Source organism: Gekko japonicus, unplaced genomic scaffold (genome assembly GCF_001447785.1).
Source record: "Gekko japonicus isolate JY-2015 unplaced genomic scaffold, Gekko_japonicus_V1.1 scaffold152, whole genome shotgun sequence".
NCBI lineage: Eukaryota > Metazoa > Chordata > Lepidosauria > Squamata > Gekkonidae > Gekko > Gekko japonicus.
The window spans coordinates 655497-682608 of NW_015168050.1; the positions used below are offsets into that span (position 1 = coordinate 655497).

Below are 27112 nucleotides of genomic sequence, written 5' to 3' on the forward strand. Positions count from 1 at the left end.
AACAGCAGGTTCCAGTAGCTCATAGGGATACAGATACAGTAACTCAGCGGCCTGAGCCTGACAGTAGGCCTCAGAGCAAGCAGAAGAGTAGAAGGTACTCATTGGCTCTTTCCACACTCTCCTGTTAATCTATGTTCACCACGGTGTCCTCCAAGCAATTCTACAGTAAAATCAAATTCAACCTTCTTTTTATTCCAGGGTCCCCCCCCCCCATTCTGCATTATGTTACTTCCCTTCAGTGGTTGGCCTGGTTTCAGCCCACCGTTGCCCCGGTTTTTTTGGATGCTGTTTTGCTGTGGACTTAAATTGCCTCAACTTGAACCCTGAAAAATCTGGAGTTGCAGGCAAATGCTGAAAGGACCAGTGCTTCTCTTCTCAGTCTCCATGCTAGCAGCTTGCAGGAGTACAGGGCATACTAAGAATCTGTAGAACCAGGCCAGGTCAACCCTGGCCTAAAGCTCTAGAAACAGCTAAGTATTGTAATTCTTTATTCCAATAGCCAAGTTACCTGCCCTACAGTTACTGTTAATAAAGAGGCTTTCAGCCTAATGGAACTGGGTGTTTGTTGTTTGCTCCATTGCAGAGAATAGGATAAATTCACAAAGCAAAAATTGAACCTCTGAATGTATAAAGAAGTATTTTTATTCTATACATGTAAGCATCTTTTGCTGCCACTGCCTTGTCTTATTCTGTGTTTTTTTCTAAGTCAAGAGGTTCAGATCCAACCCAGCCACAGCTGCTAGAGGAAAAAGTGGTGCTATTTGAGAAAAAGGACACGAAAGCTGTGCACCACACAACAGAACAGGGGACTGGTGTTCACACCTACAGCAAATGGGCCCAGTAATAAGGCATTGCATTTTGTCATCTCATTTATGTCTTTTACTTACTAGCTGTGGAATACAGGGCCTTCATTATACATGACACACAAGCATGTACAATAAAAGCCAGGCAGTAGCTCTTCCTAAGCATGTGGGGTGGGGTGGAGGATTTGGAGCTGGAAGAATATAGGAGTGGAGAAGAGGGTGCTTCATCCATACCTTACCTGCCATGCCTCCACTCCAAACCATGCTACACAAGCCTCTCCTCCTTCCTCCCAAGCTCCATTTGCTTCTTTGCCTCTCTGGAACCCTATAGAGGAAAAACATCTCGGAAGGGAAGATTTGTTGCCGAGAGATGAACCATAAGATAGTCTCAAGCACCCTAGTCCACTGCTGCTTTTTTGCTTCAAATTCCCTTATCAGAACTGCTTTTCTATAGGGGGAAAAATGGCTACCACACATTTATAAAAGGACTCAAGCAAGACTCTAGAGTGGCAGCACAAACATGGGAAGAAGGAAGGAAGGAAGGAAGGAAGGAAGACACTTGCATGTAATTTCCACCATATACAAACAAGCTGGAACAGAGGATGGGGTGGGTAACGCCCAAAGAACAAAGAGAGACGGCATTAAAAAAAACTAATTATACTCCAACTATTAGCAAGTAATATCACATGTGTCTTCACTAATATGGTAAATAATCAAATTCAGTACATTCACCAATGTGTTGAAATATCAGACTACAGCATATTTCTCATGAAGACTCATTACTAAACATTGTGAAATTACAACAAAGAAACTTAATATAGGGTATCTCAATATAAAGACTTTCAGAACTACAAGTATTAACAGAGTTAAATGTGATGACTCCCAAGTCCAAACAGATAAAGGGGGAGAAAAGGGACTGTATGCATAGATTCAGCCTGCAGTTCACTTGCGATTCGACAGATAGCCGCAGATGACTTATGTCATTTCCATTTTTATGTCTCAAGAATCACCAAACATACAAAAAAGACTTCACAACATCTGTCTCAGAATTCTTTTTTTTTTTTGCTTTCATTGAAATGAAATGGACCCTCATATCACAGCATTCTACCATGGGGTATTGCATGCATTACTCAATGTGCAATCAACCCAAGGCTAACTTCAATCTGACAGTATTGTTGGGAAGTTCCAGATGTGATGTCCCCTGTCTCAGACCTCCAGACTGAGTGGCAAGAGAGACTAGATAGCTAGACAGGCAAACTGACCTTTCTTCCTGTATCTACTCTTCTGCCACTGTCCTCTTTAATATGCAGATTGTGATCTCAGGAATCAATTTCCCTTAATTAATTAATTAAATAAATTTATATCCCACCCTCCCTGCCAGGCAAGCTCAGGGCAGCTTACATTAAAAGGTTAAAATACATTAAAACACAAAGTGTGGACATCGTAAAAATCATATACATAACACGATAAAGTGCTAGCGGCGGTATGATATTGAATAGTAATCCTAGTAGGCCATGGTGGAATGGTCACAAAAGAGTATATAGCCAGAGTTGGTAACCAGCTTATCAGACCATTAATAGAAACTGTTGCAGGCTACTGGTGATAGTACACAGGGCCTTACCACAGTTCAGTTGTAGGAAGTGGCTCCTAGTCAAAGGCCTGGTGGAAGAGCTCTGTTTTGCAGGCCCTACGGAACTGTAGAGGCCAGCCTGGCATCTTTGGGTCCAGGCAGGGCCAAATGATTTTGAGACCCCAACCTCAGTGCTCTCTGGGGAACATGTGGGGAAAGGCAGTCCCTCAGAAAAGTAGGCCCCAGACCATATAGGGCTTTAAAGGTTAAAACCAGCACCTTGAAGCAAATTCGGTATGCTATCTGCAGCCAGTGCAATGCCTTCAGCACAGGCTGGATATGTTCCCGCACAGGGAGACCCATCAGCAGCCTGGCTGTAGCATTTTGCACCAGCTGCATCTTCTAGATTTGTGACAAGGGCAGCCCCATTTAGAGATCATTACAGTAGTCCAATCTCAAGATGACCATTGCGTGGATTACTGTTGCCATATCATTGCATTCGAGGAAGGGAACCAGCTGCCTAATCAGCCAAAGATGGTAAAAGCCTGCCTTGGCAGTAGCTGCTACCTGGGCCTCCATTGTTAAGGAGGCATCCATGAGCACTCCCAAACCCCTAACCTTCAGTGCTGGCACCAATGGCACCCCATTGAAGGCCAGTAATGGGATCCTTACCCCCAGTCTGCACTGACTCAGGCACAGGACCTCTGTCTTCATTGGATTTAATTTCAATCAGCTCAGTCTAAGCCAACCAGCCACTGCTTGTAACACCCGCTCCAGATCTTCCGGGGTAGAGTTGGACTGACCACCAAACAACAGACATAGATGGGTGTCATCCACATATTGGTGACATCCCAGTCCATACCTCCGGGCAATCTGGGCAAGGGGGCACATATAGATGTTAAATAACATCAGGGAAAGCACTGCCCCTTGGGGCACTCATAGAATCATAGAATGTTAGGGTTGGAAGGGACCCTGCAGGTCATCTAGTCCAACCCCCTGCACTCTGCAGGAGCATAGCTGAAAGATAGCCCTACAACATACCCGCATCCACCAGACTGTTCCACTGCTCAACCACTCTTACAGTTAGGAAGTTTCTCCTGATATTTAGCTGGTAATGACTCCTTGTAATTTCCACTCATTAGATCTAGTCTTGCAATCTGGAGCAAGAGAGAATCGATCTGCTCCATCTTCTACATGACAGCCCTTCAAATACTTGAAGACTGCAATCATGTCCCCTCTAAGCCTTCTCTTTCCCAGGCTAAACAGACCCAACTCTTTCAGCCTTTCCTCATAAGACTTGGATTCCAACCCTCTCACCATCCTGGTTGCCCTCTTTTGGACACGTTCGAGCTTGTCAACATCTTTCCTAAAATGTGGTGCCCAAAACTGGACACAGTACTCCAGGTGAGGCCTGACCATAGCAGAATAGAGCAGAACTACCACCTCCCGTGATCTGGACACAATGCTTCTGTTAATGCATCCTAAGATTGCATTAGTTTTCTTCACCACCACATCGCACTGCAGGCTCATGTTTAGCTTGTGATAAACCAGACTCCACAAATCAGCAGGTGCCTTCGGAACAGCTGATCTCTGAGCGCCACCCTTTGTCCCCAACCTTGGAGAAAGGAGGCAAGCCATTGCAAGGAAGCCCCTGAATCCCAGTGTCAGTGAGGCGGTGGATCAGTAACTGATGATCGACCATGTTGAATGCTGCCAACAGGTCCAACAACTATGCTGCCCCCAGTCAGTGTTATCTGTAGTTTAGTAAAACTGCTCTGTATCTTTAAGACTTGTGCACCTGGGAATTGGAGTTAGGGGTCCCAGAAGCTTCCCTCTGACTGGCTCATTAAGAGTAATTTCCTGAGCTCAGAGGCGCAAGGATAGGATTTTATTGTTCTTTTCCATTTTCTTTGTTCATCAACCCTTACTGCAAGGAGAGGGGAAGCCCATCTCTTTCTCACCACAGCTATTGAACTAACCTAGATCACAAGATGTAACTTTCCACCCAGCTATCTGAACGATTGTGAGTAAATGATCTTCTGAATGCGTGTGAAGTTGAATAAAGATGATTTAAGTTTTCTTCAGTGGTCGTGTGTTGGCTCACATCTAGAAAGCGTTGGCTTAGCCACAGCTCGCGCTGGACAGGACAGTGAGAAAGAGATGGGCTTCCCCTCTCCAACAGCACCACCGATCCACCCCCATCCAGATGTCTCTGGAGTGTTGGAAAAATTGGCAAAAATACTTAGATATTCAGAGTTTGAAATGGATCATTGCTTCACTGGAGGCATTTCTTTCCCTGTAAAACTCTTTATTCCTAAGGGAAGGGTACACAGGAAAAGCTACAAAATAACAACGCCTAAGGATAGATCTCTACATCTTTACAGACCAACCACACAGTCTCACAACAACAACTGTAATGGAGATTCTTCCTCTTCTTGACCCCTAGAAGGAAATCACCTGAATACATTAACCAATGATTGTGAGTAAACAGACTTAGATTTCACGGGCTTTGTTTTCATTTGTTCTGGGCCAGGTTTCCCTTTCAGGTCAGTCTAAACAATAGCACACAAGGTAAACAGATTACCCCTATAAATGGCTGAATTAGACTTTGCAACACACACATACTTCCAACACGGAGGTAATTTGTGAGGGTGACCAGTGCCATCTCCATCCCATAGCCTGGGTGAAAGTCGGACTGGAAGGGATCTAACATGGAGGTATCATCCATAAAGCCCTGCAACTGTAACACCACCGCCCTCTTGATTAGTTTGCCCAAATAGGGCAAATTGGAAACCGGCTGATAGTTTGCCAATTCAGCCAGGTCCAGGGATTTATTTATTTTTTAGGCAAGGGTGGACCATTGCTTTCTTGAGTGCTCCAGGGAATACTCCCTCAGAGAGGAATTTATTAATAATCTCCCTAAGGGCACCTCGAAACCCCTCACAACCAGCTTTAATTAGCCATGAAGGGCACAGATCGAGGCTTACCGATTAGCCATGAAGGGCACAGATCGAGGCTGCATGTGGTTGGGCTTACCGTTGAAAGCAATCTGTTGACTTCCTCTAGTCTGAGTGGACTGAAATAATCCAAAACCAGACTACAAGACATGCATGGAGCCTCGAGTTCACTCACTGTTTCAATTGTGGCACGGAGATCGCAGTGGAGCAACAAGACCTTATCTGTGAAACAGCTTGCAAAAGCCTCACAGCCAATGTCCAATTCCTTAATGTTTGGTCTGCCCTGTGGCAAGACTGTCAAAGACTGAATAGTTCTAAATAATTGGGCTGGGCATGAGCTCTCTCTCTCTCTCGCATAAAATTCTCTCTTTGCCATCTAATAGGATCTCATAAATGACCTATAAGATATTCTTGTAGCTTTGTTGCAGGAGCACCGCCACTGTCTCTCTAGCTGTCTTAGCCTTCGCTTCATTAGCCACAGCTTCTGGGTTAATCAAGGAGCTAGCCTGGAGTGATGGTGCAGAGGGAGTCGCAGAGTGATCTCATCAATGGCTGCAGAGAGTTAGCTGTGCCAGTCCTCTACAAGCTGATCAAACAAGCTGCCCCGGGGCATCGGATCCCACAGAGCCATCTGAAGCTGCATAGGGTCCATGGCTCTGCAGGTGAGCTAAAATATGCTTGCCACCCAAATAGGGTCAGGGTATGGTGGTCTGACCATGGTACTGCCATGGCAGTGATCCAGTCCACTGTATCCCTCGCTCTGGAGATCAAACCAAGCATGTTCCCAGCCCAGTGAGTGGGAACTGTTACATATTGGCAGAGTCCCAGTGCCACCGTGGATGACACTAGGTCCGCCACCTGTGTGGAGGCTTCATCATCTGCATGGATATTGAAGTCACCCAAGACAATCAGTCTAGGTTGCTCCAATACCCAGCTCAACACAGCCTCCATCAGGGATGGCAGGTTAGTGGCTGGTGCGTTGGGTGGACGGAACAACCATCCAGATAGCCAAACTCTCCCTGGCTTCCCACACTAGGCCAGCACACTCAATGCTTGTGAGCTTTAGCAGCAGGAGTGCCCTGAAGGAGTAAGCCTCCTGAATGAACAGGGCCACTCCATCCCCCCATCCCCTGGTCTGCAATTGGTGAAGGACCAAATACCCGGGTGGAGCCAGTTGGGAGAGAGCTAATGTCTCCCCATCTTGGACCCAGGTATCAGTCAGGCATGCCAGGTCTGCATGCTGCTTGAGCATGAAGTCCCAAAGGACCATGGTTTTGTTGTTGATAGACCTGGTGTTACACAACACCAAAATCAGAGGGGGGTCATTTAACCTAGCCCCACTACCTACCACCTTCAGGATGGGACACAGGCTGGAAGGAGACTGAGCTAGTCCACTTCTCTGTCTCCTTCCCTTGTATATTCTGGTGTTGAAATTTCCAGCTCTCGGACTCTGGCAAGTCAGGGAATGGCGTCATCATGGTTATGAAGCTGTCTGTTGCTAGGCGGGGTGGGGCTCAGTTGATGAGACCCCGGAGGGGGTAAAATCCCTCTCCAGACTCCTCTTCCACTGCCCAAACATCTGTGGCAAGTCCAAACACATTGGCAGAAGTTGCGTCCATGCCCATGCAAAAGTGACAGCCTCTGCAGTCCCGCCAAAATGGCGACTGAGCCAGGGAAGTGGAACCAGCAGTGTTCTGCAGCTGCCACCCACACATCTAGTGCTGGCAGAGACTTCACGCCAGGCCGGGGCACCCACTGCTATCCTCACAGGTCCAGGCTGCGCCATCCTCGAGAGTCGATGGACAGTGTCAGGTTGCCCCGCAGAAGGAGAAGGGCGGTGAGTATAGCCGAGTTTCTTCGTCCCCATATCTCCCAGGTAACCTAAGCAGGATATATTACCTAGGGATAATTGTTTGGGCTGGCAATAATCCATGGGGCTCATTCGTTGTTCTCAGGGCAGGAAGCTACCAGCACCAAGCTCCCTGCACACTGCCATGATAAAGGAGTCATCGGATACCAAGATGGAATTTATTGCTTCTCTTTCACTCTGAATGAAGTTTTGCTCTCTACCGGCAGGCACTAGAAGAGGGACATGCGGTCCTCTCTTGGCACCATGAGATAGATGGGCCTCTTGCCATCCACCTCCATCCTTTAGCTAGTAAGTTAGTAATCTATCAGTCTCTGCTCTTTCCTATCCAAAGTGTACTTCTCAAATAAAGAGATAAATATTTCTCTTCTAAACTTGCAATGTGGCTCTGTGTAGCTTTGTAAGCTGAGTAACCTGGTAAAGTGATGCTCCTGCATTTGTAGCTTTATTTAAGCACTCTGCTAACTAATGGTGATTGGACTAACCACACCAGTTAACCTCAATAAGTATTGGAGTCAAATAACATAGGTGTGGTTGTCATCGGCTAGATCGGGGTCTCCAACCTTTTGGCACATGGGGGCCACATTAAAGTGCCCAATGCCTAAAGAGGACCACATCTTAAATCAGAATATAACAAAATTATTAACCAACCTATTTAGATCAAAAGTAAACATTCAAAGGTCAATGAAGAAATGTTACTGGAATGCAATCCATTTTGGAACAACATTTTACTGTCAAATCCTTTCATCTAGCTATATATGCTTACCTAGTCAGTGTGATTTTGTGGCTGTTTTCTGTTAGCCAAGGCATTAATGTCCAAGCCAAGGTTTCTGACACACACCCTTAAAATGTCATGTTAAGTATTTATCCAGAAGTCTTGACCTACACTTGGATTTCACAATTTTTCACCTTGGAAATAGTTTGTTCACAGATGGATGTAATGCCAAAGACTGTAAACATGCCTGCAGCAAATTTCTTTAGGTTGATAAATAAATCAGGTAGACCAGAATAGAAATCTAACAGACTATTTTCTTTGTAACTGTCTCTGAGATGATCACTGGCTTGCAAATCAAGTAGTTCCATCTGGAAAAAGTTATTTGCATCCTCTGGTGCTACTTCAAATGGATTCTGAAACATTCTTCTTTCCTTTCCATGCTAATGGCAATCAGTGAATCTGTTCCGGAATTCTGCCTGCAATAGGTTCAGTGCTTTCAACACTGAATTGTAAATATCCGTCCTTCTCAAATTAACTAACTTCCTTCACAAAAATGTTTAATTTTGCTACAAAAGCTTTCAAGTCAGAAAACATGTCACACACAAACTTTCCTTTTCCCTGAAGAAAAATTCAGGTGGAGTAGCCATGTTGGTCTGAAGCAGCAGAACAAAGTTTGCGTCCAGTGGCACCTTTAAGACCAACAAAGTTTTATTCAAAATGTAAGCTTTTGTGTGTAAAGTGAAGAAATGTGCTTTGCACACGAAAGCTTACACCTGAGTTAAGTTAAAGCTTACACCAGCCTCCAGAAGAGGACAGAGTTCTTTTGTCCCACTGCCTGAATGACAGTCTCCCTCAACACTTTCCCCCCTGTTATTACTTAAGGACAGTGCATATAGGAAATTCATCTCTTTTTTGATTACAGGAGGAAGATATACGTTTATAATGATAAGGCTTCCATCCTTCCAATTCAGCAATAAGGCCATAGCTAGATGGAGTAGGGGTTCTTTTTGCACACATTGCACCTTCAGAGAGGTGGAGACAAAACTACTCAACCCCCCCATCAGTCTCCCTGGTCCTTTAACCAAAATCGCCCCTAAATTATAAGAGTAAGATCTATCAAGTTCTGGGGTCTCTGCTAGCCATGTTTCCTGCAATAAAATTGTATCAAAGTTATGCTGTAAAAAAGGTACATCCATATACATAGAAAGACAACAAGTCTACCCAGCCACATTCCAGGACAGTATTTCAATGGACTCATTGTCATTTTTATGACAATGGGACAAGGATAGTCAACCAGAGATTTATTTTGGAGCTAGACTTGTTGAAGCAAGGGGCTCATTAGAATTGTTGAGCCCCAGTTCTGGCATAACTTGCACCTCTTCTTTGTTAGGGCCCTGAAAAGAGTCCACAACATTGCTCGCACCTCTATGGTCTACAGGAAGACAATGTCCGCTATTCTGGCAGATGGAAGTAAGAGGTGAGCAATACCCTTCCTCAGCACATTACTAGTCATGCTATTTGTAGACAACATAACTGAAAAAGGCAAGTCTTCACATTGTCTTTCTTCTTTTGATGGATTCCCCAATTCGGTTAATAGGGAAAGGGTGTCCATCTGTTCTTTGTTCATGGGTATGAGAGGCTTTAAGAAAGATAATGGGTTAGAGAAGGCAATAATTGTTTCCTGTGTTTCTTGTAGCTCTCTGAATTAGCTCTCTGAATTAGATGGTAGCCTGGGTGCAATTAACTGGTCTTGTGGCATATTGTTGTTCAGATGCACAGTCAAGTCCGACTCTTCACGACCCCATGGACCACATCACACCAGGCCCTAGTGTCTTCTGTCGTGTTCTGGAGTTCGCTTAATTTCATGTTCGTTGTGGCATATTAGTTTAGGTTTAATCAACGGAGGGACCTTTCTTATAGTTTCCCTAAACAATCTTTTGGGCCAAATTTGAAAGGATTCAATTTTTTCATCCTTAATAACATAAGGGGGATGGTGGTTTGATTAAACTTTAAAACCAACCCTCAATTGTTTCCTGTACTGGGTAATCTTTCTACTTCCAATAGGTCAATAGCCACAGAGTCAATTCTGAGCAGTGCATTCAGGGAGTTGGATATTCTTCTTTTATCAGTCCAATAGCTGTGATTTATTGAAGTCTGGGCCACTTCCAAAGCTATCTTATTTTCCCCCCATGTAAGCCCAGTCTCTCTGTCAGCATTTAATATGTCTTTGTTCCCTTTATGGGTGTAATAGGTGTATTTTTTCTGCTTTTTAATTGTTGGTTTTGCAAGTCTTTTCCCTTCATATTTTTTCTGTCATGACTCTTATCAGCCTCATTGTTCTTACTTCTGAGATAGATTCTCGATTGGTCTGTGGTGATTTTCTCCATTGAGTTCCCAATAAATTTCAGAATAACATCAAGCTGGCTTGTTATCCTATTCATGTACTTGAAGATTTCAATTACTGTCTTAGCTGTAAGTAAGCACTGATTACCAATTAATTTTAAAATATTTTCTTTCAGTCCTTCATCAAGGCTATCCAGTGGGAGTGAGTTTATCAGCTTGTCTGGAAAGGGCATTGACAACTTAGGAAACTGTGTTGTAATCTCCAAGACACCTGCATTTTCAGTAGTTTGAGAGAGATATCTCTTCTCCTTCTCCTTGACTTTCAACCACCAAAATATCAAACATATTACTTGTGACTAGAGGGTCTGCAACAGAGTCTAAACATGTGGCCCGGGGGCCGGATCAGGCCCCCAGAGGGCTTCTGTCAGGCCTGCAGTGGAACTGATTGTCTTCAGCCCCGGTCACACGGGAGGTCTTGGCCCGGAAGAGGGACGGATTGGGGGCACAGCAAACGGGCGTGAGCACACTGCAACATCTGGGAATCGGCGTGCACCCGTCCCCGATCCACCCCTTCAGGCCGGTAATGCAGATGAAAAAAGAACCTGCTAAAGAGCAGGACTTACCTGCAACGCTGCAGGAAGCACGGCCATCGGAGCGCCGGAGCGCCTGTCTTCAGGAGCAATCCAGGTTCCCAGCCACACTGTGCATGCGCACACGTGCACAGTTTGGCTGCCTCGCTCTCCCTTCAGTGGCTTCCCCCCAGCATCTGATCGTGCCGGGGAGCAACTGCACAGCGGCTCAGGGGATCTATGTCATCCCGCCGCCGCGTGTCTCTTTGGGTGCGGCTCTAAAAAGCCGCACTTCGGCCGTGCTTTCTCCCCCTGTGTGGCAGGGGCCCTCTGCTTCTTCTTCTGGTTCTGCTGCTGCGGCGTCATCATAGGTTTGCAGTTTACAGATACACACCTGAACAGCATATTCAAGATTGCAGCAGCACAGACATTTTGATGCAGTAATTCGGAGCAAGAGGTGTCAGTTATCAGACACTGTTAAGTAAGCAAAATATTGCAAGAGTGCTCATGTTTTAAGCATGTTTTTATTTTAAGTAAAAAAAAACCTTTGTGTTTATGTTCTTTATAAAGTTTATATCTCTGCTACCTGGCATTACTTTTATGGCACACATGGCCCGGCCCAACAAGGTCTCATTTATGTCAGCTCCAGCCCTCATAACAAATGAGTTTGACACCCCTGCCTTAGGCATTATAATATAATCACTGCCAGAGGCAAGAGCTAAGAGTTGTTTTAGTCCTAGATAAGCACCTAGTAGGTGAAAAACTATATCTGATTGGTCGTTAGGGAAATACTCCTAATTATCAGTTCAAATTTGGCAAAAGCCCAATCTCACCATGCATAAAATCAACAAAGCAACTCCCAGTAAACGAGGAAGTACTCAGCACAGCTTCAATAATCTTGGTACAAAAAATATCAGGTAGGAGAGAACAAAATAACCAATACAGACTTATTTCTCCTTAATGGCGTGGAGGAGCATCCGCCATCTTGAACTCCTCCTCTCTTCTGACATTAGCAGTGGACCTGTGTCAGTTGATTTGTTTGCATGCAATCTTCATTGCTTTGAATGGAATTTATAGTATACAGTCTTCTAAAGCATATGCACATTTAAAAACCATTAGAACAAATTTAGAGTCCAGTAGCACCTTTAAGACCAACAAAGTTTAAATTCAAGATAAGAGTTTTCGTGTGCATGCACACTTTTTCAAATACACTGAAATGGTAGGTAATGTTCAAACTTATAGACAGGGGCTGAACAGCAAATTAATATGTAGCATGATGAAGATGTGCATGCACACAAAAGCCTTGAATAAAATTTGGTCTTAAAGGTGCCACTGGACTCTACATTTGTTCTACTGCTTCAGACCAACACGGCTGACCATCTGGATCTATCTTCATTAAAAACCATTGGGGTTTTTTTTGCAGAACCTGCTTGACTCTGTCCTGTCTTTTTTCTTCCACCTAAGTTTCCCCCGAGTTCCTTTATTAGATCTTTAATTTGCACAATGCATAGATAAGCCAGTAATGGAGAAGGCTCAGTACCACTATTTTGTGAAAAAACTGTATAAAAGAACAACTATTACAACTATGGAACACATCAATCAAATTTGAATTTATAAATAAAAATTAATAAATAAATAACAAAATCCTTACTGCAATGGAAAAAAATATAGGCCCTCGAATAATCCACCAGAATGTCATGTTCCGATTTGTTGCCCAGCATCTAGAAAGGAAGACAAATCCAGAGGTATCATTTATGTTCTATACATAAAAATAGTACCCCATAGTTTTAAAACTACGGTTGGAATGGGACCTTTGAACTGGTTAATTATCATATCTTTATGATTTAAGGCAGGTGTAGATTGGTAAATAAAAAATACTGTGTCAGATGAGATATCACTTTTGACTCAGGCCATCCTGGCTGAGGAATAAAGGCACTGAATACAGGTCACCTCACTTATGCAGGAATTGTTTAATATGACCAGTCATCTCTTGTATGGAGTCTGTTTATTCATCATGTTCTCCCCACTCTTTCTTAATAGAGAGTTTGGGAGAGCTTCCACTAGACTCCCAATGTTCTCTCATCCAAGCATTGACCAGTTCCAATCTTCTTAGCTTCAACAATGCTAAGCAACACCACTGGATGTTTCAAGACTGAATTTGTCAAACCTCCACAACTGATCAGAAAAGTGGAATAATTGGGGAGGGGGGGGATAGCAAAATTGACTTCACTGTATGGTCAGACTGCCTCTGTAGCAATTTTCCATTAAACAAATGGTTGTCTATAGCCAGCCTGAGACATCTATGCAAAGACAGCAAGCCATTGTTTTTAATTGGCTTAAAACAGGCAGAAAGGGAATCAGCAAAACAATTTCGGAGGATATTGTTGAGGCAATAACTTACCCTTCATGCTCCAGTTGGTATTTTATTATTCCCCAGGAGGCTACAAACAAAACTGGAACACCTAGAAGTACAAGAAAATAAAAACGTTGATGGAAGTTATGGTATACTTGAACACATGAACACATGAAGCTGCCTTCTACTGAATCAGACCCTTGGTCCATCAAAGTCAGTATTGTCTACTCAGACTGGCAGCAGCTCTCCAGAGTCTCAGCCAAAGGTCTTTTGCATCACCTAAGGCCAGATCCTTTTAACTGGAGATGCTGGGGACTGAACCTGAGACCTGGTACATTTGGAATTATGTAATCCTAAACAATGATAAGTAAATACTGGGGTTGGAGAGAAGGCAGCATTATATAGCCCAGGGGTGGCTAAACCACGGCTTGGGAGCTGCATGAGGTTCTTTCACACATATTGTGTGGCTTCCGGCAGGGTGCCTGGGGAAGTGAAGGGGAAGTATGCCTCCCCAGTTTGTCTTCCTTTCACTTCTCTGGGTAAGCTCGAGGTGGGGGGAGCAGAGAAAGAAAGCAACTTTAATTTTAAAGGTGTTCTCAAAGCCCCCCCCCCCCGGTGGCCAGCTCGGAGAAGGCATTTGTCTCTTTAAATCCCTTTTCTGAGCCAAGCCAGCTGGCTGGTGTGGGGACCGGGGGGGGGGGCTTGGAGGACATGTTTAAAGTTAAAGTTGCTTTCTTTCCATCTCTCCCTCCCCCCATCTATTTACTTTCTTTCCACTTTCTTTCCATCTTTCTTTCTTTCCTTCTCTCTCTCTCTCTTTCTCTCTCTCTTTCTTTCTCTTGTTCTCTCTTTCTCCCCTCCCTCCCCATCTAAAGGTAAATGTGTTCTCCAAAGCCTACCACACCAGCTTGGCTTGGCTCAGAGAAGATATTTGTCTCTTTAAAACCCTTTTCCAAGTCAACCCGGCATGGCAGTGGGGGGCTTGGAGAATACATTTAAAGCTAAAGGCATTCTTCAAGCCCTGCCCCATGGCCCTACCCACCAGCTTGGAGAAGGCATTTGTCTCTTTCTCCAAGCCAAGCCGGCTGGCATGGGGGCATGGGGGAGGAGTTGGAGAACACATTTAAAATTAAAGTTCCTTTATTTCCACCTCTCCCTTCCTCCCTCCCTCCCTTCCTCCTTCCCAGGGGTGGATCTACTATGAAACTAACGAAGCTTAAGCTTCAGGGCCCCTAATCCAGGAGGGGCCCGGAAGCAACTTTTTTTTTTAATGAGTCAATTTTTCAACAAAATTGAAGGAGGTCTTTTTAAGTGTTTGTTATTAAAATAAGGCTATTTTAGTGGCTGAATCATAAGGCAATGGTTGAAAAGGGGCCCCTATAACAGTTCAAACTTCAGGGTCCCAAAAATGTAGATCCACCACTGCTCCCTCCCCGTTTATTTGCTTTCTTTCCACCTCTCTCTCTCTTTGTCTTCTTTTCTTCTTCCACCCATCTATTTGCTTTCTTTCCATCTCCTTTCTTTTCACTTTTCTTCCTCCCTCCCTCCCTCCCTCCCTCCCTCCCTCACCCTCCTCTCCCTCTCCCCCTTCCTTCTTGCCCCTCCCTCATTGACTTTCTTTCTCTCTCTTCCTCCCTCCTCCTCCCTCCCCATCTATTTGCTTTCTTTGTTTCTGTTTCTCTCTCTCTTCTTTCTTTCCACTTCTTTCTTTCTCTTCCCCTCCCTCCCCATTTGCTTTCTTTGATTCTTTCTATCTCTCTTTCTCTCTTCCTTTCTCCCCTCCCCCTCCCCATCTATTTGCTTTGTTTCTCTCTCTCCCCTCCCCCTTCCCATCTATTTGCTTTCTTCCCACCTTTCTTTCTCTTTTTCTCTTTCTCCCTCCCTCCCTCTCTTCCTTTCTCTCTCTCTCTCTTCCTTCCCCCTTCCTCCCCATCTATTTGCTTTCTTTGTTTCTCTCTTTCTCTTTCTTTCTTTCCACTTCTTTCATTTTTTCTTTCCACCTCTCTCTCTTAGACAAATAAATATCATTAGAAAACAAGTAAATATCATTGGACAAATAAATATCATTATCAAATATCTGTTTTTACCCCTTTTGTTTATTTTTGGCAATCTCATTTAATTTTAATAAAAAGCAATTTTGCATATTTTAAAATAAAAATGTGTGTAATATTTGTTCATGTTTTTCAGCTCTTGAACATCTGACATTTATTCTATTTCGCTCTTACATTAATCAAGTTTGGCCACCCCTGGTATAGCCCGATCTTGTCAAATCTCATAAAGTAAGCAAGGTCAGTACTTGGATGGGAGACTGTAGAGGAAGACAGTGGCAAACCACCTCTGCTTCTCACTTTCCTTGAAAGCCCCTTACTGGGGTCACCATAAGTCAATTGCGACTTCATGACACTCTACACACACACAATGTAAGGGGATGGGATGTAAGGAGATGAGGAAACATTACTGATTTTGTCATAGGGTTGCCAACAGGCATGGAGAAAAACTTTTTATGGTACTGAGGTAAATAACATCACCTGGTAAATAATGTCCCATTAAGCCTCCATTAAAGGAACAGGACATTTTTTTCTAGGCCAGTTGGGAACCCTAACAGCATGGGCCAGAAAGAGAAAGTGAATTGTAAGTCATGTTCTAGAGAAATATACATATTTACCCCATCCAATGAACATACATCTCTGCAGCAGGTGTTTCTCAGAGAGCATGGTGGTTACCAATAACCTATGGAGGTAAATTCCTTCCACTAGAAGCCAGAAAAAATTTGCTCCAATGAAGTAATGCATGAAAAGTTGGACCACCCTGCAAACAGTTAACTTCTGCAGAAATGAGAGAATAAGAAAAAATAATGATATCATATAGCCATATTTTAATGTAACTTGATACTTAGTGAGATGTATAAATACATAGAAATTGAAACCCTCGTCTTCATAGCTATATTTGGTTGTTTTTAAAAAAAAAAAAATCAAAATAGCTTTGGATACTAAAGACTGCAAGACTCCAGGGGTCCTGAACTGGAGAGTGTCAGCAGGACCCATGTCTTTATAACCTGCACTAGCAGCATACAACAAGATGCTGCCTTATACTGTCAAACTCTTGGTCTATCAATAGGATTTTGACAGGACTGGGGGGAAATTTCCTGTCCCTTTAATAGAGGCTTGTTGTGGGGAAATGAACAGTTGAATTTTCATGGCAAGGGAGTAAACATCAGATAACCTCACCTGGTAAATAACATCCTCTACTAAAGAAACAATAGAGCAAAGTTTGAGTCCAGTGGCACCTTTAAGACCAAAAAGTTTTAATCAAGGTATGAGGTTTCATGTGCATGCATACTTCCTAAGATACAGTGAAATGGAACTTAACAGTCCATTTCAGTAAATTCGCACAAAACATAATGAAGATATTTATCAGAATCAGGAATAACAGGCTTGGATTATATGGTTACCATTTATAATAATTAAAATATTTTAACAGATGCAAAAACCAAACAAAGATAACAAATTAAGTCCACATGGTCATCATATGTTTGGATTCCATCCCATGGGAAAGCACAGAGTAGCTACGTTAGACTCAGAGACTGATGTGTAAACTTATCCTACTAAATTGTGGAATACAAAGATCAAATAACTGAGACCCTGTTGTTATGGACTGGTGAGTTCTGTTTTACTGTATCTGAGGAAGTGTGCGTGCACACGAAAGCTCATACTTTCAATAAAACTTTGTTATTCTTAAAGGTGCCACTGGACTCAAACTTTGTTCTACTGCTTCAGACCAACACAGCTGCCCACCTGGATTAAAGAAACAAGACATTCTTCTTCCAGATAGCGGGCAACCCTAAATCTACTATCTGCTAGCAGATCTCCAAGGTATCACGCAGAGCTCTTTCCTGTCGCCTACTACTAGACTTGTGGATTTCTTTTGTTATTAATTATAATCATTATGAAAACTGGGAGTTTCGTAATTATTGTAATGAATTGGAAAACAAAACAAACAGCCCATTAACTCCCCCTTCTTTTCCTTCTTTTTCTGGTTTCTTTCATTACCTCAATCTCTACATTTTATAAGTCAACTGGCATTTTCCTAATAAAAGACATAAAGAGAACACAGTGTTCTCTTTATGATTGGCTACAAGCTGTAGCCACTAAGTACCGTACATGTGTATGGTATTCCAGCCCTGAAGGATCTTGGGTGGGACACTGCCTTCCTGTCTTCTCCCAATGCCCTGCCCTGCCGTGCCAGATTTCTCCTTGCTTGTCTGATTCTTTCCAAATCCGATCCCCCATCCAAGCAAATCTACCTCAAGGTCCTCCTCCTGCTGTCTGCCTGCCCAGATGCCTTACCTTCTTTTTGCCACCAAATGCCTTTGTCTTGTCAGTATGCCTCTTCCTCATGCTACTGCTCTTCAAGCCAAGTGGCTATGTTGCAGTTTGGAGTCTTTCCTATTAATTATCCCATACACTTAAATGTTAAACAGGGGTGCATTTTATGATCTCGGGGGGGGGGCTTATTTTATGTATGAAGTTTGAGGATATGGTTACCCTCAAGGAGTGCTACAATCCCCCTGAGTTTTGTCCAATTTGGATGGAAAACCATGAAAGTACGGAACTGACAAAAGGGGGTTATCTTCCATTGAGACTAATGGGAAATAATAATAAAATTTAAAAAATGAAACAACGACAGTGAAGGAAACAATAACGGGGGGGAAAATCATACAGAACAACCCAATAACAAAACAGTTCCTTTTGGAATCTGATATATATATGAAAGCCCTAATGCACTGGCACTTTCCATCTCTCCCATTCGCTGCACTGTGTGCTCCATCAGCCATTGGCCCATCACTCAAGAGTACTCACATGCCATTGGTTGGGTGCTGGGTCTGCTCCTCTCCACTGCCCACTGCCAGCTTGGCCTCTTCCCTGACAGAATGAACTGCCAAAAACAGCTGTTTTGCCTAACAAAGACACTTCTCCTGCTTGGCTACTGAGGTGAGCTACTTTTCTTAGACAGAGGCTGCAGGAGGGGGGGGGGAGATGGAAAGCTGAATTCAGAGGGGCAGATAAAGGTTGGTTGTGGGTTGGCTGGGAAGGAGATAAGGCTGCCATCTCCAGGTTGGGAAATTTCTGGAGATTTGAGGAGTGGAGCCTGGAGAGGGTGGGGGTTAAGGAGGGGTGGGTCCTCAGGTGCAATGCCATAGACAGAAAGCAAGCAAGCACTGTACAAATAACACAGACCACAAGTGTTCAAACAGTCATGCAAAAAAGTAAATTCATATAACAAGATACATAGATGATCTTTTCTTTTTATGTAAAGACATTCACATTCTTGAGTTTGTTCATTGGCTTAACTCTGTACATCCAACCATTACATTTTCTTTTCAGAGTAGTCCTGATAGCATTGACTTTCTTGACACTACTGTTTTCATTTCAACAACAGGTACTCTGGCTGTTAAACCTTTTTCTAAAAGTACTGATAAAAACTCATACCTTCATTATCAGTCTCACCATATCAGACATATACGTGAGAATTTACCTTTTGGACAGTATTTGAAGGCCAAAAGGAATTCCATGTTTAATCAACATTATGAGATAGAATCCTTTAAACTTTCCCAACAATTCAAGGAGAGAGGCTATCCAACAAAGATTATTCAACATGCAGCTGTTAGGGCTGCCAATATCGATTGTTCAGATCTGTTTAAAGAGACAGGACGTAGTCAGCAATCTTTGTCCTGTGCTTTTGACTTTACACCATTGGCATCTCAAATTAAAAACAAATTTTTAAAGCATTGGCATATTGTGGAAGGCATTTCAGGCTGTCAAAATCGCTCTTTCATAGGATTCAGGAGAACTAAAAATGTCCGTGATACATTAGTACATTCTGATTTTCAAGTTTGCAACTCTAATACCATAGTGACACGTAGTGGCCACTATCCATGTGGCAGGTGCTCTGTTTGCCCATTTGTTTGGAAAACAAGCAGAATTGAGATTCCAAGTATAAATTTTGTATATGATTTGAATTTTTTTTCCTCATGTTATACTAGACAAGTTGTGTACCTCTTAAAATGTCCTTGTTCATGTTTGTATGTAGGGATGTCAACTAGAACTATTAGAACTCGTATGATTGAGCATACGTCCTGCATTAGAAACTCACATCTAGATTCTCCTTTAGTTCAACATTACATGAATATGAAGCAGTCTTCTAGTGATTTTCAATTTGTGGTCCTGGAATACTTAAAACTCACCAATATATGAGTTTAGATGTTCAAAAAAGGTTAAGACAATGTGAAGCATTTTGGATTTTTAAACTTAAAACATATGATCCTTATGGTCTTAACCAATCATTAGAACTTGGCTGTTACTTATGAGTTGTGGTAACTTGTCTCCAGAATTTAGCTGTAGAAATAGTTACTGGTTTTTCAATTACCCTTATGGTCTTAATCAATCATTAGAACCTGGCTACTACTTATGAGTTGCTGCTACATAGTTGTTACTTATGAGCAGAAATAGTAATTGGTCTTTCAATCTTTTGTCACCTTAAAACTTTTGACTGCTATGGTGCCTAATAGATATTGGCTACAGTATATCAAGCCTTGGGTGCTAATTATTTTTTGAGGCTTACCAAATATTGGAGAGTTTGTTCTATTGTTGATCGGGTGCCTGGCTTTGAATGATTATGATATGATTGGTGAGCATTATGACCCTTCAATAGTTTTTGTGTATTGTTACTGTAAATAATAATGTTATAAAAGTATTTTCCTATTCTTCCTTGTTTCAGAGTTTTTTCCTGTAATACTGGTTTGAAGGCTTTTATACACTGTGAGTGCTGTGCTAAGGATTCCTCCTATATATACCATTTTAAAGTCTTCTGTACATTATGAGTGCTTTATGAAGGTAATCTTTGCCTCTTAGTATTCAGGATATGGGTTTGATTGTAGTATATGATATTAATAGTTTGGTTTTACTTGTAATTGTGGTAGTGTGAACTTCTTGAAGAAGAGCTATCGAAACGAAGATCACAATCCAGAGTCTTCGTCCTTGTCTGTGTACCATTTATGGACTTGCAATATTCATGGACCTGTACATTATATGATGTAATTTGGTTTTACAGATACATGTGGTCCTCTGTTATTCTTGTTATATAAATTTACTTTTTTGCATGACTGTTTGAGCACTTGTGGTCTGCATTATTTGTACAGTGCTTGCTTGCTTTCTGTATATTGTATACTGTGATATTGCATCTGTTTATGGCAATGCCATAGACTCCACCCTCCAAACCAGCCAGTTCTTCCTAAGAAACCATTGTTGCCAATCTCCAGGGGAGGGCTGGATATCACTCAGAATTACAACTGCTCTTTAGATGGCAGAGAGCAGTTCCCCTGCTAAGGTCACCACAACAAATTGATGGTGGGTGTCCAAGGCCAGGGCACCCACCCAGAGCCTCTTTCTAGAGCTCATTGTATTTATTTCCACAACAGGCCTTATTCCTAGTTAATAATAAAAATGAAAGAAATGAAACAAACTCCCATGTGCAAGTCTACCTACCACCTAATCCTTTCAACTGGAGATGCCTGTTATAAGTGAAGGACAATTCATGTATCTCTGCGCCAAGTACACCAGTACTATAGAGAGGGAGTAAAGCTACTAAAGTGGATAGGTCAGATTTCTCTGCATCCTTTGTTCTGCTGCTGTCTCTTTGATCTCAGATTGCTATTCTTAGAGACTTCCTTCTGGTTACCTCTCTCTTTGTTCTATCTTTATCTAACCTTCAAGGGAGAAATATGCAGTCTCTGGATCTTCCTCCAACCTTGAGTTAGATAGACAGCTAGAATGCTTTTCGCTCACAGTACAGATTCCTTGAGGGAACTGATAAACTGAAAAATTCCCATTTGAGCATAATGCTAACAATGCCAGAGCTTGCCCCTGGGACATTCTGCGTGCAAAGTGGATGATGTATCATTGAAGCACCACCATTCGTAGCATTCAAGCCAAGGGAACTACTGGCATGATATCTGTATGATCCTTACTGATGGTCACAATACAACAGGATCAGTTGACCTGAGAAGCCAATAGAATTCTATCTGGCTTTGTATATAATAATGCTTGCTTGGCTCCTGAGTCCCTTCCTCTCTGCTGCTAGCCTTGACAATGATATGCAAAAATATAGAAGCATTAATGAGTTATACTTCCTGTATTTATGTATGTCATTAACATCTAAAGTCACTCTGAGTTCCACAAAACCATAAAGTTATAAGGGAAGAGTATTTAGTCTAGCTTTGTGATGATGAGCATCTTCCAAACCCAAATACAGTATCCTAACCACTTAACTTTAATCCTGCTGAGTATAGCATTTCACAGAAAGAAAGATGGACCAGTTAAGTAGTGAGGTGTCTATTACAAGGAATGTGAAACAAAAATATGACAATATGCCCCAAACTGGTAAAAGCAGAAAATTATCAAATGCTGCTTGACAGATTAATCAAATCCCTACTCCCCAAAACAACATGAGGAGTTAGACAAGTCAATTTGCTGTCAGTCCTTATGTCTGACTAGGACCAGGAGTATAGTTTTCATGGTGGGCTCTGTGTGCTGACTGCAGACCATTCAAAGTCAAAAGATACCTGGTTATATCCCTAAGCATCATAAAATCATAGAATTGGAAGGGCCCTCCAGGGTCATCTAGTCTAACCCCCGCCACACACACCCAGTGACTGCTGTTCCACACCCGGAAGATGACAAAAACACCCTCCAGGATCTCCAGTCAATCTGGCCTGGAGAAAAATTGCTTCCTGACCCCAAAGTGGGGATCAGCATTTTCCTGGGCATGTAAGAAAGGGCAAAAAGAACATAAGAACATAAGAGATGCCAATGTTGGATCAGGCCAAAGGCCCATCCACTCCAACACTCTGTATCACACAGTGGCACTGATGGAATCCTTTCTGCCCTCCCTCTCATGATCTAAGTTCATAGAATCAGCATTGCTGTTATATGGCCATCTAGGCCCACCACCTCCTGAGGAAGCCTGTTCCACTGAGGAACCACTCTAACTGTTAGGAAGTTCTTCCTAATGTTTAGCTGAAAACTGATTTAATTTCAACCCACTGGTTCTGGTCTGACCTTCTGGGGCAACAGTAAACAACTCCACACCATCCTCTAGATGACAGCCCTTCAAGTACTTGAAGATGGTTATATCACCTCTCAGTTGTCTCCTCTCCAGGCTAAACATACCCAGCTCCTTCAACCTTTCGTCATAGGACTTGGTCTCCAGACCCCTCACCATCTCCGTTGCCCTCCTCTGGACACGTTCCAGCTGGTCTATATCCTTCTTAAATTGTGGTGCCCAAAACTGAACACAATACTCTAGCTGAGGTCTAACTGGAATAGAGTAAAGTGATACCATCACTTCACGTGATCTGGACACTATACAGCCCAAAATTGCATTTGCCTTTTTAGCTACCGCATCACACTGCTGACTCATGTTCAGTATATGGTCTACTAAGACCCCTAGATCCTTCTCGCACATACTTCTTCCAAGACTAGTCCCCCCCCCATCCATTCAGGACTCTTGCTTGAGTACTGCAGTGCCTAACCAGGAGCACAAGGAGCTACCATCTAAACAAGCACTAAAATTTGGAGAATGAGAACCAATTAGTGACTGGTAAGATATATGGACAAATTACAATGCAGTTAATAGTTACCAAACCTCCCAAAAAGGACTTAACCCATTTTCACACAGAGTTTGCTGGGTGCAAATTTTAAGTGCTTTCTGATAGATAACAGTCAGGCCATCATCACATTTCTAATGAACTTAATTTCACATCCTTTGAGACAAGGAATAAAACAGCATCTATTTAGCAGCTCTGTGTTGCTGTAATTTTGGCTGTTGCTGAAATTGGACCATTGCTGCACCATTTGTTTATTATTTTGTGAACCTTTTAAATAATCTTGTTCTTCATTTGCATATGTTTTGTAAATAAATCAGTTTACTACACATACCAACTATTTTTGCATTTACCCATGAATTACTATCTTTTCAAACACTGTGGGGACTTTGAGGAGCAAAGAATTCACAGCATGAAACACCTTGTGCTGAAGGAATTCAATCAACTGTAATTTTACAGCAAACTTCCAGTTTTCAAAATTTCACTATCAACCCATGCAAATGCCCAGCACCTGTTTTCCCATTTAATATTAGTACAAGATGTTAGAACTCATTGTAATACCTCCACACTCAAGAAGGAAAGCCATCCGTTTTCATCACTTGGCTTTTCAGAGCCAAAATAAACAAACACGTAAGTATTGTGTGTTATACTGTCCCTTATGAGAACCCCTGCGGCTCGCAGGATGAATGAAGCAAACAGATTCATATGGATGAAATTTCTCATGCAATGCAGTTTCCTGTGGAAGAAGAGAAGTGTCATCTATTAACAACTGACTGGAGTGAATGTTGAACAACAAGTTGCTGCTTTCCACTAACAGCAATGTGTGCATGCACACAAAGAAGTATGTGTGCACACAAAAGCTTATACCTTGAATAAAACTTTGTTCTTAAAGATGCCACTGGACTCAAACTTTGCTCAGGAATGAGGACTGACATTCTCCCTTGGCAACAGCAGCTTATCCACTGGGGATGATGGGAAATATTATGTCCCACTGGCCCTGACACTGTCCTAAGCATGCCAGGTTCATTGAATGAAACAGGAAAGGACAGGAGACAGTAACAGATGTGACAAGCCATATGACAGAGAATTTCTCCTATGTTCTGCTCATTATAACTAGTTACGAAAACACTCCTGTCTAGTTCCTCTCCTAAGCAGATACAGACATAGCAGCTTCCATGGAACTGTGTGCCCAGTTCCTAAATTAAAATGAACCCTCACCACTTTTCTTTAGCAACTTTCTGGAGGAGGATAGTATCTACAAGTACTATAGGTCAATCCCTTCAGACTGGCCTTAAAAACCCAAGTGATGTCTTCTTTGCATGTTACAACTTTATTCAAGGAAGTCAGCATATCCCAATATATTTTTGGCCTTATTCATGCAAGTAAAAGTACCACTGGCGTTTACCACGAAGGGTCGTTCTCCTCTGGAGACAGGAGGACATCTTGGGTGTTTCCCACCATCCAATCAGGGAGGCAGGAATCAAACTTCTTCCTCTTCCTGTGGAGTGGGAACACCCAAACCTCAGTTCAAGTACTCTGAGAAGCAGTCTCACCAAAAGGAACTCTCACTCCACCCACTCCAAACCAAGATGGAGATGAGTAGAAACAGTAACAAACTAAACATGAAAGGCCAAAACTTGAATAGAATATAAACATCTAAAGGTCAGTAGAACAAGAATAGCAGCAGAATGACAGAGTGACTAATCAATGGTGATGCTGTGGGAGAAGGACCCTTCACAGTAAGTGCCAATGGTCAGTCTCCTTCTGAGGTGGAGGACATCTTGGGCTCTCCCAGAGTAATGACCAACTAGGGTGGGGCATCACCATCATCTTCCATCACATGTTGTAGCATTCTTCTGCCAAATGCTGCCTTTGCTGAATTGTACACATTTAGTTTTTAATGGTGAACAAAAGTGGAAATGGAGGACCACGTGACTGCTCTGAAAACTCTTCCACTGATGCCTGTTTGGTGAATGCTGCATTGGTGGCTGCACTCCTGACAGAATGTGCCATAACACCTTTGGGAACCTTTAACTTAAGACACTTATATGCTTATTTATTTATTTATTTTATTCAGTTTATACCCCGCCCTCCCCGCAATGCGGGCTCAGGGCGGCTTACATAAGGGCATACGCCAATATAAAAACATATTCAAAACCATTTAAAATCCATAAAATACAAAACATTCTTAATAAGTTATTAACTAACTAAAGTGCTCTCGGTGTTCACAGATGGCGTATTTCAAACTGATTCAGCATCATCTGCTCTGGGGGCACTGACGTTCCCTCCTCCAGGGCCAGGGTAAGATGGAGAGTGGTGGTAGTGGTGGCTCCTACTCATATGCCTGGTGGAAGAGCTCCATCTTACAGGCCCTGTGGAACTGTACAAGGTCCCGCAGGGCCCGGATCTCCTCCGGGAGCTCATTGCACCAGGTAGGAGCCGCCACCGAGAAAGCCCTGGCCCTGGTAGCAGTCAGCCTGGCCTCTTTGGGGCCTGGCATTGCCAGGAGATGTCACATCCCGGACCGAAGTGCTCGCTGGGGAACATATGGGGAAAGGCGGTCCCTTAGTTAAGCTGGCATCGTCTGATTGCAAGGCTGATTGCGGACTTAGACATACATTCCCCTGGTTGGGAGGGGAAATGTTGATGAATATGGATTCCGATGTCCTAATGTGTTCCATCCATATCAAGCAAGCCTTGAGTGCTCTCCGTATATCTAAGGTATGCCAGGATCTCTCTCAGAGATGCATAGGATTCAGACAGAAAGATGGAAGGAATACCTCATGTGCGCTGTGGAACCTGGAGGGAACCTTGGGAAGAAACATAGGGTCCATTCTGAGGACCATCTTGTCCTTGTGAAAAATACAAAGTTCTGGTTTAGTTGATAAGGCACCGAGCTCTGACACCCATCTGGCTGACAATCGAACCTGCCGATTGTCTGGTATTCTGTATTTTCTCATCTGGAAGGAATAGTGAATTCAGTTTGGTGTCTATCACCACTCCTAAATGCTCCAGCTTCTGGGAAGGGAACAAGGAACTCTTGGCCACATTGATTAGGAAATCGTGTTGTTACAGACAGAATATGGTCTGCTGGATGTCCAACATAGCTTTTCCCCTGGAACTGAACCAAATGAGGAGATCATCCAGAAATGGGTGGGCACGAATCCCCATTGTTCTCAAGTGGGCTATCAGGTTGACCAGGACCTTGGTCAATACCCGTGGGGCAGTAGCCAGGCCAAACAGTAGTGCCCTGAACTGGAAATGCAACTTCCTGACACAGAATCTGAGGTATCTGCGGTGAAGTAGAAGTATCAGTTATGCCTCTGAGAGGTCTAGGGAGGCCAGAAACTCTTGAGGTTGGAGTTCCTGAGTGATGGATTTTAGCATCTCCATGTGGAAGTGGTGGAGCTTGATTGTTTTGTTCATATATTTCAAGCCCAGTATTGTCTGCCAGTCATTCTTTTTGGGAACTGTGAAAAATATGGAGTACAGTCCTTGGCCTCTCTGGAATGAGGGAACGGGTTCTATGGCATGAATGTCCAAGAGGTGCCTGATTACCTTGGTTGTTATTTCTTTCCTGAGCAATCTGAAGGTTCATAAATCATTCCATAACACCTTGGCAGCAGAATCAATGGCTAAGAGAAACTAACTAAAGTTAGAACTCTACAGACAAAAGCTACAGAGGTTTCAAACACTGCAGCCAGGATTCCGCACCCACCCCATCAATGTTACTTGATTCTCAGTGGGTAGCTTTGAAAATTATTTTTGAGAGTGGGGCAAATTTTCATGTCTATGCTTTAAAGACTTGTAGAAACAGCATGATAAAAAGTAGAGACATCACCCTGCCAACAAAAGTCCGCATGGTCAAAGCAATGGTTTTCCCAGTAGTCATGTATGGCTGCAAGAGTTGGACTATAAGGAAGGCTGAGCGCCGAAGACTAGATTCTTTTGAACTATGGTGCTGGAGAAGACTCTTGAGAGTCCCTTGGACTGCAAGAAGATCAAATCAGTCAATCCTAAAAGAAATCAACCCTGACTGTTCCCTGGAAGGCCAGATAATGAAACTGAAGCTCAAATACTTTGGCCACCAAATGAGAAGGGAGCACTCACTGGAGAAGACCCTGATGCTGGGAAAGATTGAAGGTCAAAGAAGACAACAAAATGGGGAGGCAACAAAATGGTCCAGCAGGGTGTAGCCATGTGAGACTATCTCTAAGATCCAGGAGTCTGCTTGCAATTCTTGCCATGCTGATTGAAATAGACAAGATACTGTT

At 43.0% G+C, this 27112-nt stretch overlaps 1 protein-coding gene across 1 annotated transcript in view; it reads right to left on the reverse strand.

Annotated features, from left to right (window-relative positions):
- GLP2R (glucagon-like peptide 2 receptor) overlaps nt 1-27112 on the reverse strand; it is a 62031-nt gene that overhangs the window by 18244 nt on the left and 16675 nt on the right. Inside the window, exons 5-8 of the mRNA XM_015414333.1 lie at nt 23400-23574; nt 15843-16002; nt 13226-13286; nt 12476-12545 (exon numbers count right to left, since the gene is read on the reverse strand). Of these exons, the coding sequence (XP_015269819.1) occupies nt 12476-12545; nt 13226-13286; nt 15843-16002; nt 23400-23574 (466 nt within the window). The remainder of the gene's footprint in view (nt 1-12475; nt 12546-13225; nt 13287-15842; nt 16003-23399; nt 23575-27112) is intronic.